General features: G+C 50.2%; 1 protein-coding gene across 3 annotated transcripts in view; it reads left to right on the plus strand.

Moving 5' to 3' along the window:
* Positions 1-16,792, plus strand: part of Slc22a1 (solute carrier family 22 member 1) — a 27,099-nt gene continuing 10,307 nt past the window's right edge. The window contains exons 1-7 of one of the 3 annotated variants that reach the window (NM_012697.1): positions 92-542; positions 8,025-8,128; positions 8,566-8,720; positions 10,800-10,968; positions 12,966-13,080; positions 13,211-13,317; positions 15,864-16,078. In NM_012697.1, the coding sequence (NP_036829.1) occupies positions 129-542; positions 8,025-8,128; positions 8,566-8,720; positions 10,800-10,968; positions 12,966-13,080; positions 13,211-13,317; positions 15,864-16,078 (1,279 nt within the window). In that variant the 5' untranslated portion in view covers positions 92-128. Of the gene's footprint in view, positions 543-8,024; positions 8,129-8,565; positions 8,721-8,803; positions 9,477-10,799; positions 10,969-12,965; positions 13,081-13,210; positions 13,318-15,863; positions 16,079-16,792 lie in introns of those variants that run through there. The other 2 variants (XM_039101083.2, XM_039101089.2) reach the window with 2 other exon arrangements.

A 16,792-nucleotide genomic window follows, 5' to 3' on the forward strand; every position in this document is an offset into this window, starting at 1 on the left:
TGTTACGCTTAAACAGCAACTTGATTTCAAGCCACCCCAGTTCCAAGAACTTTAAATGAGGCGCTGCATGAACCCCTGGTGGCAGTCCAGAGCAGGCCTGGCTAAACTGGTGAGGGCCCTACCCAGCCATGCCCACCGTGGATGATGTCCTGGAGCAAGTTGGAGAGTTTGGCTGGTTCCAGAAACAAGCCTTCCTGTTGCTATGCCTGATCTCAGCTTCTTTAGCTCCCATCTATGTGGGCATCGTCTTCCTGGGCTTCACCCCTGGACATTATTGCCAGAATCCTGGGGTGGCTGAGCTGAGCCAGCGGTGTGGCTGGAGCCAGGCAGAGGAGCTGAACTACACTGTGCCGGGCCTGGGACCTTCGGACGAGGCCTCCTTCCTCAGCCAGTGCATGAGGTATGAGGTGGACTGGAACCAGAGCACCCTTGACTGTGTGGACCCACTGTCCAGCCTGGTTGCCAACAGGAGTCAGTTGCCATTGGGCCCCTGCGAGCATGGCTGGGTATACGACACTCCCGGCTCCTCCATCGTCACTGAGGTACTAATGGGTAATGTAGATATTAAAAGCAAATCCTGAGTGGTTCGGTGTCTTTTTGGGGCAGGAACTTCCTGTATACTGAACAGAGAGCAAGGTGTGTCCTGGCCCTCTGTGTTTTCCTCACTGATTGATGGCACTGAGACATAACTGCTATGTGGGGAATCTGGTTGCTTGGTTTTTTTTTTTTTTAAAGAATATTTTACATTTACTTATAAATATATAGGTATGTATATGTGTGTGGATATGTGCATGTCATGGTATGGCTGCATGTGTGTGTGTGTGTCTGTGTGTATGCATGTGTGTGTGTGCCTGTGTGTGTGTGCGCGTGTGTCTGTGTGTGTCTGTGTGTATGCATGTGTGTGTGTGTGTGTGTGTGTGTGTGTGTGTGTGTGTGTGTGTGTGTGTGTGTAACTCCTTTCATCTGGTGGGTCCCAGGGACCTGAACTCTGGCCATCAGGTTTGGCAGCAGGCACCTTTTCCTTCTGAGCATCTCGCCGGCTCAAAGCATCACCTTCGCTCCTTTAACTGACTCATCTCAGAATCTAGTCTTCCCTGTACCTGCTTCCCCGTGGCTGGTGTTGTGGAATCCCCTCTTCTCCTCAGGCAGTAACAAGATAGTATGGGAATTGCCTCGAGTTAGGCTCTGTGGTACTAGCCAGGCCTCCTATTAGCTGGGTAGAGCTGGGTAAGTGCCTCAGTTTCTCTGAGCCTTGATTTCTCTGTAACAAGCAGTATTACAAATATCTTCACCCCCTGTGTTGTGAAGATCAGCTGAGAACTGAGACCCCCAAATGTAAATACCACGACACTGTTTATGACCTAGAGGACCATGAAGATCTTGACTCCCCCATTAAGTTACTCTCTCTTTGTTTACTTGACTTTGAGAACCTTTTTTTTATTTTGTTTTGAAACAAGTTCTCCCTATGTAGCCCTGACTGGCCTGGAACTCCCTTTGTAGGTTAGGCTAAGCTTGAATTTACAGATATCCTCCTGCCTCTGCCTCTTAGAGTGCTGGAATTAAAGGTTTTGCTACAGAGAGAGAGAGAGAGAGAGAGAGAGAGAGAGAGAGAGAGAGAGGGAGGAAGGGAGAGAGAGAGAGAGAGAGAGAGAGAGAGAGAGAGAGAGAGATACAAAGTGCCAGTAGATGTTACTCCCTTCATGGGTTCTTCTGACAGTGTGGGCGGTTTGTCCCACAGACAGACTTTAGGCTCAGGCTGAGATGCAATGTCTCAGCTGTGACCAGGGCACAGCTCACGTGGGCCATGGTCCTCCCCAGACAACCTTACCCCACACCTGCACATGGGTTTTCTTGGGATCCCTTCCTCCTTCCCATTTCCTTAAAGGTTTTAACGTCAATACAGGCAGGGCTGCAGCTGGGAGGAAGCCCAGTGTTTCTTCCCCCTGGCCTGCTCAGCTTCTGGTTACTAGCAGAATGAGTGCTAGGCTAAGAGACATCGGCTCTTAGACTTTTTCCAATGACAGACACCAAGTTAAGATAGATTACCTTGCAGGGATGTTCAGCTGGGAATTCTAGGAGCCGACCAACATTGTATCCTTGGATACAGGGTACCCTTTGCTTGGGTTCAGGCTAATCTCCAATTCACTATGTAGTCAAAGAGGACCTTGAACTTGTGAGCCTCCTGCCTCTACCTCCTGAGTGCTCGGATTACAGGTGTTTATACACCATTGCATCTGGCAGTCCTGGGACTAGAACCGAGGGCCTCATGCATACTAGGTAAATGCTTTACCCATTGAGTTACATTTCCCAGGCCCACCTGAGTTCTTTCTTGGCCACCTTGCCATCTCTCACCTCTTGTGAACCCTCCAACCCTATCATCAACTTGATTCAGAGCCACCCACCAGGCTCAGATGGGACTGTTCTTCTAGCTAAACATGGCCACTTTCATTGGGCAGTGGGGTAGGGCTGCTGTGAAATAGAGCATGCCCAGTTGACGTTGAGATAAACAACAACTGTTTCTGTGTAGCACAGGCTGGCCTCAAACTCACAATGACCCTCCTTGCCTCAGCCTCCCAAGTACTGGGAATTAAGGTATGAACTGACACACCCGGATAACATCTCTTAATATAATTACACACATATATAAATACAAACATTACAGCAGGTAGTGTAATAATTACCATGCAATAAAATTATGTAATAAAAGGATATTTTATTATATATTATGTAACTTAAAAACCCCACGTTGTAACATTTGTATTTCCAACATCAGTTATCAGAAGAAAATACTGTATACTGTTTGCAACCTCATTGTTATTAGCCCAGTCTAGGGGATATGAGACTATCTTCAAAAACAAAACAAAACAAACCCACAAAAAGATGAAAAGGTAAAGTGATTTGAGAAACAGCATTCAACACAGATGTTGTAGGACAGAAAGACAGAAGGTTAAAAGAGGTCCGGGTGCTCGCAGGGTTTACGAGTCATGTCTAATTGAAAGGTTCTGGCTTAGGGGAGTGGGATAGGAAGCTGGGAGCCAGAGATGGAGACCAGAGGAAGTAGACACCTAGATGGGTGGTAAGGTGGTGTCCTGTAAGGTTGGGGTAGAGGGGAGGGGAGAGACTGAGAAGGACAGAAAGTATCTTAGGAAGAATTGACTGTCTACATACAGGGAGGCTCGAGCTTGGTCAATATGTTGACTTGTATAGTGGTATAAAGAGGGACCATGCCGGGCTGAGTTCGAAAGCCAGTGGTGCCTATCTGGAAACATTCAAGGGTAATAAGAAACCCAGATATGACAGCCGGGAAATGGCTCGTTTGGTGACATTGCTTTACCGTGCAATCACCAGACCCACCATGAACATGCGGGATCTGCGTTCAGACATCCAGAACGCCTGTTTTTTTTTTTTTTCTTTTCTTTTTTTCGGAGCTGGGGACCGAACCCAGGCCTTGCGCTTGCTAGGCAAGCGCTCTACCACTGAGCTAAATCCCCAACCCCCAGAACGCCTGTTAAAAGCCAAGTATGGCACCACACAGCTGTGACCCCATTGCTCCTTTAGTGAAATGGGAAGTGGAAAGAGAAGAATCCCTCAAACCTTGTGGGGTGGCCTAGTACGCATAATGGCAAACCCACGAGGGACTGGTGAGCTGGCTCAGCTGTGTAAAGGTCCTTGCCACCTAGCCTGGCCACCTGAGCTTAGTCCCTGGAACTGAAGGAGAGGACCTGCCCCTGCAAGTTGTCCTCTGATGTATACCTATGGTCACACCCATGTACACACACACATACAAACACACACACACACACACACACACACACAGACGAACACATTTCACACACAGAAAGAAAAATGAGGTGGAAATTGATAGAGGAAGACAATGTTCACCTCTGACCTCTGTGTACAAGCATGCCCACGCGCACACATGTGCACACATGTAACTCGGGCGTGCCCAGACAAAAAGAAGCTCGGCTGTGGCAAGGCAGGAGGGCAGAGGAGACTGGCTGGGCAGGTGCCACCTCCCCTTGCCTCCCTTCTTATCCCAAAGGAGACATCGGAAGCTAAGTGTAGTTACTCATTTCTGCAAAACTAATTTTTAACTCATTGCCTTGGACATTGGAACTTGCTTTAGGAAGGAAGACAAATGACCTTTGTTTAGGTCCCACCCCAAGACTAAGGGATTGGGATCATAAGGCTCCCTGGGGGAAGGAATTAGATGTTCCTTAACTTTCACTGCCCCTCTGAGCTCTGTGAGCCCCAGCTTCACTGCACAGCCACATACCAGGCTAGAGAGAGCCACTGGCCCCACCAGGTGTGGGCATTGAGCAATAGAGAGCAGCCTTTGGACAGAGGTGGCCACGTCAGTACTTCCCAAACTTACTCACACTTGTGATCCACTGAGGTAGAAGCTACAAAGGATGGGTGCTTGAACAAGTGCCCTGGGTGACTCTCAGAAGGCAAACTGTGAAGGTTGTTTTGTACACTGGAAAAGCTGCCTAGCCCTGGTGCCACCCCAGCAGGCACAGCAGGCAGGTCTGGGACCCTCCATTCCTTCTAGCCTTACCTTCTGTATAGGCCTGGGCTTGCTGTAGGGGCACGAATGTGTCTAGGGTACAGTGGATGGGTGGAGTTTGGGAGCAGAGGCTCTAGACATTGATACTGGACAAGGCTTGGGGGAGTGTTGGTTCTCAGGGAGCGGTAGCATTGATGAGACTGAGTCAAGACCAGCAGGCTTCTTCTGACTATGGCCTCTATCTGGATCCACACGCAGCCCCAGGGTAGAGTGGCCACCTCCACCTTGGAGGAAGGGGACACAAAATCCTACAGCAATGGTAACTTGCAAAGATCGGGCTGAAAACCAACAGTGGCCAAGAAGGAATCACATTGAAGCCTAGGGGCAGCCAGCAGTCCCACGGGCTTTCTGTCTCCTGTGGCTTTAGTGACAGACAGAATATTGCCACGGAACAGAGTGGACACAAAGGGACCATTGTGTGGATGAACATATAGGACGTTGGATACCCAGGATACCCATTGAAAGAACACAGGGCAAAGAGGAAACCCGGAGAACTCGGGCCTCAGAAGGACACATCGAATGGGTCTGTGAGACATGCACCCCATGAAGGTGTGTGTTAGACTCGGGTAGGTGGAGAGAATCCGAGTGACACTGTTCAGGGTTTTGTTGCCCCTGAGAAGAACAGATAGCAGGGCCTGGGCCCAGATTGATGGGGGGGCAAGGTTGCTACTTCTTCCTGGTGTTGAGTGGCAATGCACGATCATGTGTGTCTTTCAGAAAAGCGTGGGGCTGTGTCAATGCACAGGCCAGTCACAGCGACCTCAGCCAGTTGAGTGCAGTGTCTCTAAGACCTGAAGTGTTTGATCCTGTGGTAGGATGAGGGCATAGCTCATAGGCCAATTTTAGCATCACGGGATGAGCTCATAAGGTCTTAGCATTTAAATTAAAATGGTTTATCATTTACCAGTTTCCTACCCCCAGAGCACACAGCAGATCTAGGGGGACACAGCATGAACACTGAGGAAACTGGGGCCTCAAGTTGCTTAGCAACTTGCTGCTCTCATACCTCAAAGTGTTGCTCCAGGCGGCTCGAGCCATGGCTCCACAGAGCACAGCAAAGCAGAGGGTCAGAGAGGACAGGAGGGGAGGAAGAGCTGGGCCAACCTTAGGGAAGGCAAGAGGCCCCAGTCAGCACTAAGCCCAGCATCCTGGAGTCTGACCAGTCTGTCTCCCTCAGCTCCCAAGATGAAATGAGCTAGCCATGCATAGGCCTGAGCCCTGCTCAGAACCTGCCCTGTCACCCTGTGCTTTGGGCCAGTGTAGACGGCAGAAAAGGCCTTGTGCACACAGATGAGAAGTGGGAAAGTTAAACACAGGGCTGAGCTCTTCAATGGGGGGGGCAGGGGGCAGGGAGGCGTGCAGCTGCTCTTCCTGGAAGACCAGGAAAGACATGATTTTACAAGCCAGGGATCCTTTGATGTCTGATGAGAAAGGCTCTGCCTGTCTCTTCCAGAATTCTTGTTTTTACTTATCCCAGGCCCTTTCCCCTAAATCACTATAACTGCTTTTAGGCCATAAAACCCATTCTTGTGAGTGATGTCACTTGTGTTTACAGCAGCCTAAGTGACTCTGTGTTATCTCAGGGCCCAGACACTCTGGACTCCCACAGGCATTGTGTTTACCTCAGTCAGGCTCCCCAGACCCTAAATCTTGGGCACTATCTCTTGAGTCAACAGTACCCATTCTTGTGAAAGGAGCCAGATGTATGTTGTAAAGAATCTTAGTGTAAACACATCTTAAATTGTTGTGCACATGGGGCTGGGTTAATTGTTATCTGAATACTTTTTTTTTTTAGCTCCAGTTACAATAAAATCAGACTGAGTTTCATTCTTTGTTTTGTTTCCCACTACTTATTTATTCATTTTACATCCTATCGATGGCCCCCTCCTTGCCCTCCATCACACAGTCCCTCCTCCCCTCCCCCTTCCTCTTCTCCTCTGTGAGGGAGCTCCCCCCCAGTATCTCCTAAGGGCACTCAAGTCTCTGCAGGATTAGGCGCATCCTCTCCCCCTGAGGCCAGACAAGGCAGCTGGTTAGGGGAATGGATTCCACAGATGGGTAACAGAAGATTTGAGGGAAGGATTGAGGGCCCTGGAAGGGGATAGAAACTCCACAGAAAGACCAACAGTGTCAAGTAACCTGGACCCCTGGGAGCTCTCAGAGACTGAACCAGCCAAAGAGCATACGTGGGCTGGACTGAGCACAGCCCCTGTCTCCCACACAGGCAGCAGATGGGAAGCTCAGTCTTCATGTGCCCCTCCCCCCCAACAACTGAATTTCTTTTCATCTCACCCTGCTTGTTTCTCCCTGCCTGCCAGGGAATGACCACAGATTAGGAAGGAAGGTCCTTCCCCAGCCAACCCTCCAGGACTCTAACAGAGGCACACATCTAGGGTTGTCCTTTTTCTCTGTCTCCTCCTTAATTCTTCCCCTAGGTCCCCACATGCAGGACTCCCCCTACCTCTCATACCCTACCCCATGAACCTGGCTCCCTGTGTCTTTTCTTGGTCTGGTCCCTTCTGTTTTGTTGTTCCTTTAGTGCTAGAGTTCAGTTAAGTATATGATATCCACATGTTCTGAAAAGCAAGACTTTTCTTTTCCTTTTTGACATAGGGTCTTTCAGAGCCCAGACTGGCCTTCAACTTACTGTGTAGCTGTGGGTAACCTTGAACTCCCGATTCTCCTGCCTCCACTTTCCTGTCTATACGTCCCCAATGCTAGTATCATAGACATGGGCCACCAGGCCTGGCTTTACACTTCCTTTGTTACATGTCTTTGCATGTGGCTATGTTTCTTTGTGTGTGTGTGTGTGTGTGTGTGTGTGTGTGTGTGTGTGTGTGTGTGTGTTGTGTGTGTATGTATGTGTATGAGTGTGTGTGCATGCGTGCACATCTATGTCTATGTACTTGCCTATGGAGCCTAGAGGTTGACTGTGAGTGTCCTCCTCTAGTGCCTTTCATCTTTGTGAGGGAGGGTCTACCTCTTCAGGTAGAGCTCTATATTTTGACTAGCCTGGCTGCATAGCAAGTCCCTGGGAACTGCTCACCTCCTCTGCACAGACCTACACTGCTGCCCCCAGCTCTTTACGTAGGTGCTGGGGATCTGAACTCTGGTCTTCACACTAGCACACTTCACCCACTGAGCCATCTCCGTGGCCCTTGGTTCTATTTCCCTATGGAGAGGAGTTATGGCGGCCCCAACTCCTCTGAGCATACTTATCTCTTCTTGCTCTTTTTAGAATGATATTTTGTCCAATGATGGCCAAGAGCAGCTGTCTTCACAGACGCAAAGGTTTTGGGAAGCAGCTGGGCATGGCAGTGCTAGCTAGGCCTGTGCTGATGTTGTAGACACAACTGATCCCTCCTGGGGAGATGAACTTCCATGAGGCGTTTGGTGCAGGATAGGAGGAAGCTTTCCCATGATTCTCAGTTGTCTTCTCTCTCCTCCACTGCTTCAGTTTAACCTGGTGTGTGGAGACGCCTGGAAAGTGGACCTTTTTCAGTCCTGTGTGAACTTGGGCTTCTTCCTGGGCTCCCTGGTTGTGGGTTACATTGCAGACAGGTAGGTGAAGGCGGTCCACTTGAGCCAGGCTTTGGAGAGTGGACAGGGGTGATGGGTGTGGCTGGCCAGGATCTGTGCAGACAGGATGTGACAGTTGGGGCTTCAGGCTGCTGGGACTGTTGGCAGAGAAGCTGGGTAGTTGTGGAAGGGGCGTGCAGATTGGATGGAGGAGCGGGGCTGAGAGAAACGAAATGTTCTGCTTTGAGCAGGGAGGTGTCCATGGGGCATTTTGGTTTGCAAGCGGCCAAGTCTCAGCTCTTTGTGAGCCTGGGGTTATGCCAGAGTTAGGCATTCTGTCTTAGACATGTGGAGTTTGGAAATGTTTTTAATTGCTCTAGGAGATGCACAAGAAGGCTGTCAGGTAGTCAAGGAGGTATATACATGCTTAACCCTGGATTTTTAATTCCTCCTTCCCGTGTACCTTTTTGTCTCTGCAGGTTTGGCCGTAAGCTCTGTCTCTTGGTGACCACGCTGGTCACATCTGTGTCCGGTGTGCTAACAGCGGTGGCCCCAGACTATACATCCATGTTGCTCTTTCGCCTGCTGCAGGGCATGGTCAGCAAGGGCAGCTGGGTGTCCGGCTATACCTTGAGTAATTACACCAGGACTTGGGAGGGGGGAGGGTTGTCCCTGGGTCCATGACAGAGAGGGATGAGGTAGTGATGGGGTACAGCAAGATGAGTCAAATGTGGAGGTTTGGGGAGCAGGAGATGTTCGTGGGGTCTAGGAAAGGGAAGCATCAGTTAGAGAGAGAGAGAGAGAGAGAGAGAGAGAGAGAGAGAGAGAGAGAGAGAGAACACTAGTGCTTCTATTGTATAGGTATGAGATCCCTTTCTCTCAGATGTCATATTTGGTGAGGAGCATGAGAGGAGATACAGGAAATGAGGTAGGTAGAAGACTATTTTAATGTTGCAGAAAGAACCAACAGCCCCCTCCCCTGCCAAAAAAAAATCAAATCAAAACAAAACCAACCCAGGCTATAGATATAACTGATAAAAACTCATGAGGAGATAACCAGATACAGGGACAAAAGGAGGTTCTGCCTTGAGAAATAGCACCTCACTAGTGAGGGTCAGGTAGTGCAGGCTAGCCCATGACTCCTGTATGTTGATAATGAGCAATGGATTAAGAAGGGCAACTCAGGGTTGAATCCACATTCCAGGTCCGAGAAGCTGTAGGATTTGGGGCAAGTCACACCATCCCTTTGTGCCTTAGTATGTTGGAAATGCAGTTAATGGTGTCACTTTTATCCTGTAGGTTGGCCGGGAGAATTGCTAGAGATATAATCCCCTCTGTGAACATTGCTGGTGCTGCCTGTAGGCACAGTGGTGGAGGATGGGGCACCGAGGTAGATAAGATGTCCCTCTGCCTCCTTGGTTCTCAAGGCTAGAGGGGGCCTACAGACAGGTGCTACAGTGAATTTAGCTGGATGTGGTAGGAGTCTCAGAAGGCCTCTGTGGTATTCTGCTTCATTCCTTCTTGTTCACTGCTGACTCTTTCTCAGCCTTCTTTCTTGACTACTTAATGCGGCAGGACCTCAGGATGTTGCCCTCCAGCAACTCCAAGCCGGTACATCTGTGGACCTTCCTTAGTGACACACACCAGCCTCCTGACAGCTGCTCAGATCACACCCTATGTTCCCACCACCACCTTGTATCCCCATACTCCTACAGTCAACCTTGTTACTGACTTTCGTTTCAAAATATGCCCATAAGAACTCTTTCGCTCCCCACCCTTGACTGGTACTTACCCCACCATTGCTTCATCTCCAAGTATACCTCCCAGCTGCATTCAGTTCTCAACTCCTTAGCCTAGGGAGCCATTGTGGGCATAAAGTCATTATAGCTCTCTGCTGTCTACAGTGCCACACCAAAAGTGAGGTTCTCCTAGTCCCCTGAAAGTCCCAGAATTTCCCGTTGTCTCCTAACTCAGTCTTACTCCTCTGCCTTTGCACCCGACTCTCTCCACCACCTGGCTCTCCTCACAGTCCCTTCACCAGACAAGTATGGCATCCTGGCCACCAGACTACGCTCCTACGGTATCTGTGAGGTCAAGCTGCTCCCCTCCCTTGTGGCTGTGCTCTATCCACTCACTACCCACTAATGCCGTGTAAAATGGCAGTCTCTTGGCCTCAGAGCCGCCAATTTCCCTCCCTTGACGTCTCATGTCTTCATATGGGAGTCAGCGAGTGTCATATTACCATTATGTATCTCCCATTGGGGAGGACAGTGCCTTCCACTTGCCTTCCGACACCTAGAGCAGTGCCAGGAGTCCACAAGCAAGCTAAGGTGCTTGTAGAGTTATGCGCCAGAACTGTGAGAGAATTTTCTAACTCAGCTCGGAGTTTCTGTGAATGTTTGGGGAGGAGAAGCTTACACCTTGAAGCCTGATAGGGGAGACATAAATAGCAAGTAAGAAGGTAAAAAGAGAGGTAGCAAGAGAAAACCTAGTGACAAACTGGCCTGGTAAACCTGGGGGCCCAGGCTGAGTGGCGTCAGGTCTGGGAGAGGCCAGCAATGCAGACTTTGATGGGAAGGAGAGGTAGAAAATACACAGACACAGGCAGGAGCAGAGGTGGATGTGGCCGATGGGAGCAAGGCCCACTCTCTATCTTTCTTCTCTGGGGACTCCCTCTGACCACCATTTCTTTTTCTTTTTCTTTTTTTTTCAGTCACAGAGTTTGTCGGCTCTGGCTACAGGAGAACGACGGCCATTTTGTACCAGATGGCCTTCACAGTGGGGCTAGTGGGGCTTGCCGGGGTGGCCTATGCCATTCCAGACTGGCGCTGGCTCCAGCTAGCTGTGTCCCTGCCTACCTTCCTCTTCCTGCTGTATTACTGGTAAGGCCTCCCCCACCGGACAGCAGGTGGCTCTGCATGACCTCCCTGCTCCATGCTGTGTCTGCTTGCAGGGCTGGGCTCTGGGGTCACAGAGGGCTGTGTGTTGACCTCTGCCATGACACAGGCCACCTTCCAAGAGGCATGAGTTTGCACTATCACTCCTGCAGGCCCGGGCTTAAGCACCTTCCTCAATCATTGCTATGCATGTCACTCTTTTGATGTGCCCAGGGCCCCTCACAGTGTGGGCTGCATTCCTTACCCTGAGCACCTCACCCTCAGAGACAGGACTGATACCACAGGGAAGCCCACAGGCGGCCTGCTCACCTCAAAGGCTGTGTACTTTATCCTAGAAACACAAGGTCAGGCCAACCACAGGGAAACGGGGCCTCAGGGAGTCAGCCCCTGATCGGTATCTAACAGCATGTTATGCAGAGGTCCTGGGAAACCTTAGAGATAGTCTTCATGAACTATGGGGCACAGGGATGACTGTCAAGAGGATGCTTTATTACTGCCATGGCTGCTACATCCTGCAGTCCTCAGAGTCCCTTGAGCAAGACTGATTTAAGTCAGGTCATCTCTCTTTGTTGGCTGCTTCCCCTCCCTACCCCCTGCTGGCCTTCCAGTTTCACTCCCTGCTTCACAATGTCTCCATAAACCAGCCTCTCCCCTGCCTGTCCCAGCTCTGTAGCAGGCACTTGGTCTTAGTTAAAGGGCTCTCACTGGCAACCTTCTCTGGGGAAGAGGCAAACAGAACCATTCTAGAACATGAACACCCCCAGTGAAGAGCCTTTTTTTTTTTTTTTGAGACAGAATTTCCCTGTGTAGCCCTGGCTGTCCTGGAACTCCCTTGGTAGACAAGGCTGGCTCCCAACTCAGAGATCTGCCTGTGTCTGCCTCCTGAGAATTAAAGGCCTATGCCACCACTGCCCAGCCTAAAGTGTCAATCTTATTAGCTGTGTCTGCTTTGTGGGTCTGAGGGAATTAGCAACCTCACCGTGCTAGACTGTACTGTGCATGGGAGAGGCCAGTTCAGGGAAAGGGCGGATCTTACTCCAACGGACATTGGGCTTAGACCCAGACTGTACAAGGAAGCTGTTATCTGGGTGGTGGGTAGGGCCAGAGGAGCCTATCCGCTCCCTGAAGAGTGAGAAGGGGATTTCTGGTAGAGAGAACCCTGGGTATTTATGGATGTTTAGCCGGGGGGGGGGGGGGGGAGACCATTCCTGAGTTGTGGAAGAGCATGGAGTCTGAGTCTCTATCTCTGAGCTGCTTCTTCTTAGTCCCGTGTGAGCCAAGGCTCCAAGTGGGCAAGGTAATGCATGCCCGTGGTCCCAGCACTCAGGGTCAGGGTTATGAGTGGATGATGATGAGGCAGGAGGATTGTCACAGGGTTCAAGGCCATCCGGGTTGCATAGTAAATACCACACTAGCCAGGAATACATACAAAGCCCCCGCGTCCACGTGATCGTAGCCCAAAACTCAGAAGCAGTAAGATCCTGTTTCGAAACAAAAAACAGAAAAAGAAATATAAACTTGAGGGAGAAGGAAATAGCATGTTAAGCAGCGAATCTCATGGCAGGGGAGCCCTATGTTCTGGAAATAGCATGGACTTTGCCCAGCAGCCCTACTATATACACGATATACGCAGGGCAGGGGATGGAAAGCTCCTATTCAGTGTTTTCTCTGGAGCCGACTCCCAACTTCTAAGAGAGATGGGGCCCCACTTCATAAGAAGAAGGCTGCAGGGGATGGGGTGAGGGGGAAACCCTCACTCCCTTTTGTTTTGTGATCTTTGCCAGTGGCCCCAAGCAGCAGTGACCTACAGAGCTCTGCACAGAACGAGTCACAACTGCACTGCACAGCCTTTGTTCACAAGTGTCACAGTTCCCCCTGAGGATTTTGGGCTGCTCCGAGCCATGCACCGAACCACTCTTGTCAAGGGTTAGGTGGGGCAAACTCTCAGGGGAAGGCCCTTCAGTTATGAGCTGTGTCTGCAGGTTTGTCCCAGAATCCCCCCGGTGGCTGTTGTCCCAGAAGAGAACCACGCGAGCTGTCAGGATAATGGAGCAAATTGCACAGAAGAACGGGAAGGTGCCTCCTGCTGACCTGAAGGTTCGGAAGTTCAGACCCGGTTCTCCTGTTTGTGGGCAATGGGGCCACCTCATGATCTACATGGAGCCCCTCCCGGGGGGACTGTCATGTGCACACAGAACAGGTGTAGTGATGCCCAAGTCTCTCTCAGATGCTCTGCCTTGAGGAGGATGCCTCAGAAAAGCGAAGTCCTTCGTTTGCCGACCTGTTCCGCACTCCCAACCTGAGGAAGCACACCGTCATCCTGATGTATCTATGGTGAGCACTGGTCCTGCACATCCCCTGGGTACAAATGAACTTCTGTCCAAGAGCTGGGTACCAGTGAACCCTTGCATGGAGGGGAGATGAGCATGTCTTTGGGTCTGAGGCTTCAAAAGGCCCCTTTGCTCCCTTGCTTTTAAGAATGGGTGAGAGAGGGGTTGGGGATTTAGCTCAGTGGTAGAGCGCTTGCCTAGCAAGCGCAAGGTGCTGGGTTCGGTCCCCAGCTCTGGAAAAAAGGAAAAAAAAATGGGTGAGAGAGATTAACACTGAAAAAAAAGGTGGAGAAGCACAAAGAATGTCTGAGGCTACCCCAGTCTAAGCGTCTTATCTTCTGGGCCAGCTGAATCTTGACTTGATGTGGGGTAGGGGGGAGAAGGTTCCAATAGCTTAGTGCCTTTAAGTACTCTTCTTCACATCTGAAAACCCTGTGACCCACTTCTGGGTCCTCATGCACCCTTGGTTCACGAGTAAAGACCTTGTAACATGCAGATGTACTTTTTCCTATCAAGGGCAGTTTGTGGGCCTCTGCCTGCTTTCATGAGGAAGAATTCTAGAATTCTACCTGTTACTCCAGGACATCAGACAGTTCTCAATACATGGCTGTCTTCTCAAAATGGAGTCTTAAGCTCAGAACTGCCCTGCATGCACTGTTTGCTTTTCTGTGTTAATTTTAGTGGAACAAAGAGGCAAGTTAGTAGGGCATTACCTGGCACATAGTAGGCCTGTGGTAAATGTTTGTTTAATGAGTAATCATGGGTCCCTGGATTCTTCTGATCTTTTAAGATAGTGGGCTCACCACTCTTCCCCTGTCTTGGTGACCTTCACCTCTCTCACTGGGGTCCTGTGCTCAGCCATGGGTCTTACAGTTGTCCACGTGTCTACTGTGTGTTCGACTTAGTAGTGTGTCTCCTCCATGTAGCACCCGTGACCTGCTGCAGATAGGAACAGTGGCTTGCTCTGCTGTTCTGCTCAGGTTTCTCATCTGTGTCCCAAACACAGTCCTCCCATTCCTGTGCTCCCTCAGTGAGCTCCGTATGAACTTGGCCTCGAAAGTGCATGAGGATCTGCCGTTTCCTGTGTGTACTCTCCGTCCTGCAGGGAGCACTGGAAAGGGCCATCTCATGTTTTGTGGCAGCCGGCATCCACGCCACCTCCCTGGGCCTGAGCACTGCAAGGCAGTCGCTCTTTCTCAAACACTTCCTGTGACTCCATTGGCTTCTGACCCCATCAGGAATGGAGTCGTATTCCTTCTTGTGACTTACTTGGCCTCCTGTGGCTCAGACCCTGGATGGCTCCCACTATCTTTCTTCTATCCTTTCTACCTGCTTAGTGTGTGTGTGTGTGTGTGCACGCGCGCACGCGCCTGTCATGGTGCACATGTGGAGAGCAGAGGACAACTTTATGACATTAGTTTTCTCCTTCTACATGTACACGCGCTCCAGGCACCAAACTCATGTCATTGGTAGTGTGAGAAATGGCATGCCTCGCTCACAGGCATCGGGGAGCAAGTGAGACAATCTGTAAAGCTAGGGCGGATACAGCTGAGGGAGCATTTTAATGCATGTGCAATTCCAGGTTCTGCCAAAAGATGGCAGCACTTATTCACTGACCGCTTGACCAGTTTTACTTTTTTTTTTTTTTTTCTTTACTGCGATGGTGCAGGGCTGAGAGCCATTCTTCAAGCTGGGATAAAACAGTAGTTTCTTATGGATTAAAATCTTACCATGCAAGGCCAAGTTTTATGCAACCATGACAGTTTCCAAAACAGTATCATTTCCCCTTAATGACACGCAGGTCCCTCTAAGTTTGGACTTGATGTTTTGGATTTAACGGCTTCATTGACTAGGCAACATGATGTTGCCAGGATTTCCTCGAATGTGGATGCGGTTGGTGTGGTGGGAGAAGAGAGAACATGAACGGTGCCTGATAAATCAGCTCTGTGGAGCCAGAGACCTAGCTGGCCGGGCATCTTTGACTTTGGGAGAACGGTACTGATGGCCACGGTATTAGATCTGCCTCTGCTGTGTGACAGGAGCTATACAGGGCTCATTTGTCTGTTATCTCAGGAAATATTCACAGCACAGCAATACCCACGTGCGAGCACTATCTCGCTCACAGACAAGAAGATACACAGGTATACAACGCAACCTCTAATGCCAGGTGCTGGGCGTCAGCTTGTCTGTACCCGCTCTCTACTCTGTGGCCTGCGTGAGTGTTAGAGATCGCTCTGTGTGGGGATCAGCAAAGTCCCAGACACCTGAACGTGAAGCAAGTAGGAGTACCCAGCTGTAATCTCTCCCAGTCTTCCTGCTTCAGAGATCCCAGGGGTGGGGGTGGGGGTGGGGGTGGGGCAATTTTAAAAGTAGGTGTATTGGGGATGCCTGTGAGATACACTGTCATATCTGTGGGGACACAATTTCCTATCAAGGATCCCAGTAGGGTACTCTTCAGGCCATCACGGGTTGGATCATGTGACCTGTTCCTCTGTCCAGCCGGTTGGGCTCCTTGGAGCTGACTTGTGACTCATCGTCTCCTCTTTGCAGGTTCTCTTGTGCTGTGCTGTACCAGGGTCTCATCATGCACGTGGGAGCCACAGGGGCCAACCTCTACCTGGACTTCTTTTATTCTTCTCTGGTGGAATTCCCCGCGGCCTTCATCATCCTGGTCACCATTGACCGCATTGGCCGCATCTACCCAATAGCGGCCTCGAATCTGGTGACGGGGGCAGCCTGCCTCCTCATGATCTTTATCCCGCATGGTAAGTTGTCTGTTTTCATCGCTTCCCAGGTGACCGAATTGTGGGGACAGTGTTGTAACCCTCTGATAAGCCTCTGGAACGAGAACAAAGGCAGGGCGGTACCTTGGCTAGACTTTAAACAGTTTTAGATTGAGGTATGGCAAACATATAATGAGTGCGTTCTAAGTGAATGAATGACTCAGTTTCTTATGCATACAGATACCTGGCTTGCAGACCTTATGACCAATGCCACTGCTCTGCCAATTACCTTTCCTGACCTCTTGCCACAGATTAGCCCAGGAACATAAATGGAGCCGCCTTGAATGTGGCCTTCCCCCCTCCTCCCTCGTATTCACTATACCTGTGAGGCTTCTTTACGTTGTCACATGACTATATAGACTGCTGCTTTTTCTTAAAATATTAAGAAAATTGTATTGCTCTTTATATAAACATCACACTGTGTGATCTCCCCCACCGACCATTGCTTGTAGTGCTTGTCCACTGGGAGTAGGGCTGTGCCACGTATTTCTTTTTGGTAGACATGGGTCCTTAGTTCCCTTGGGGACATGTCTGTCATGCACACCAGCGGAATCCACAGGGAGACTTGAGTTTAGCTTCAGTGGATGCTTGACAGCTTTCTAAAGATGGCCAGGTCACTATCTGCATCTCAGTGACATGGAGTGTTCCACTTGTCCCATACCCTTTGCAGTTCTTTGTCTCCAGTGGCGGTCAGGT

Source organism: Rattus norvegicus, chromosome 1, assembly GCF_036323735.1.
Source record: "Rattus norvegicus strain BN/NHsdMcwi chromosome 1, GRCr8, whole genome shotgun sequence".
NCBI classification, from domain to species: domain Eukaryota; kingdom Metazoa; phylum Chordata; class Mammalia; order Rodentia; family Muridae; genus Rattus; species Rattus norvegicus.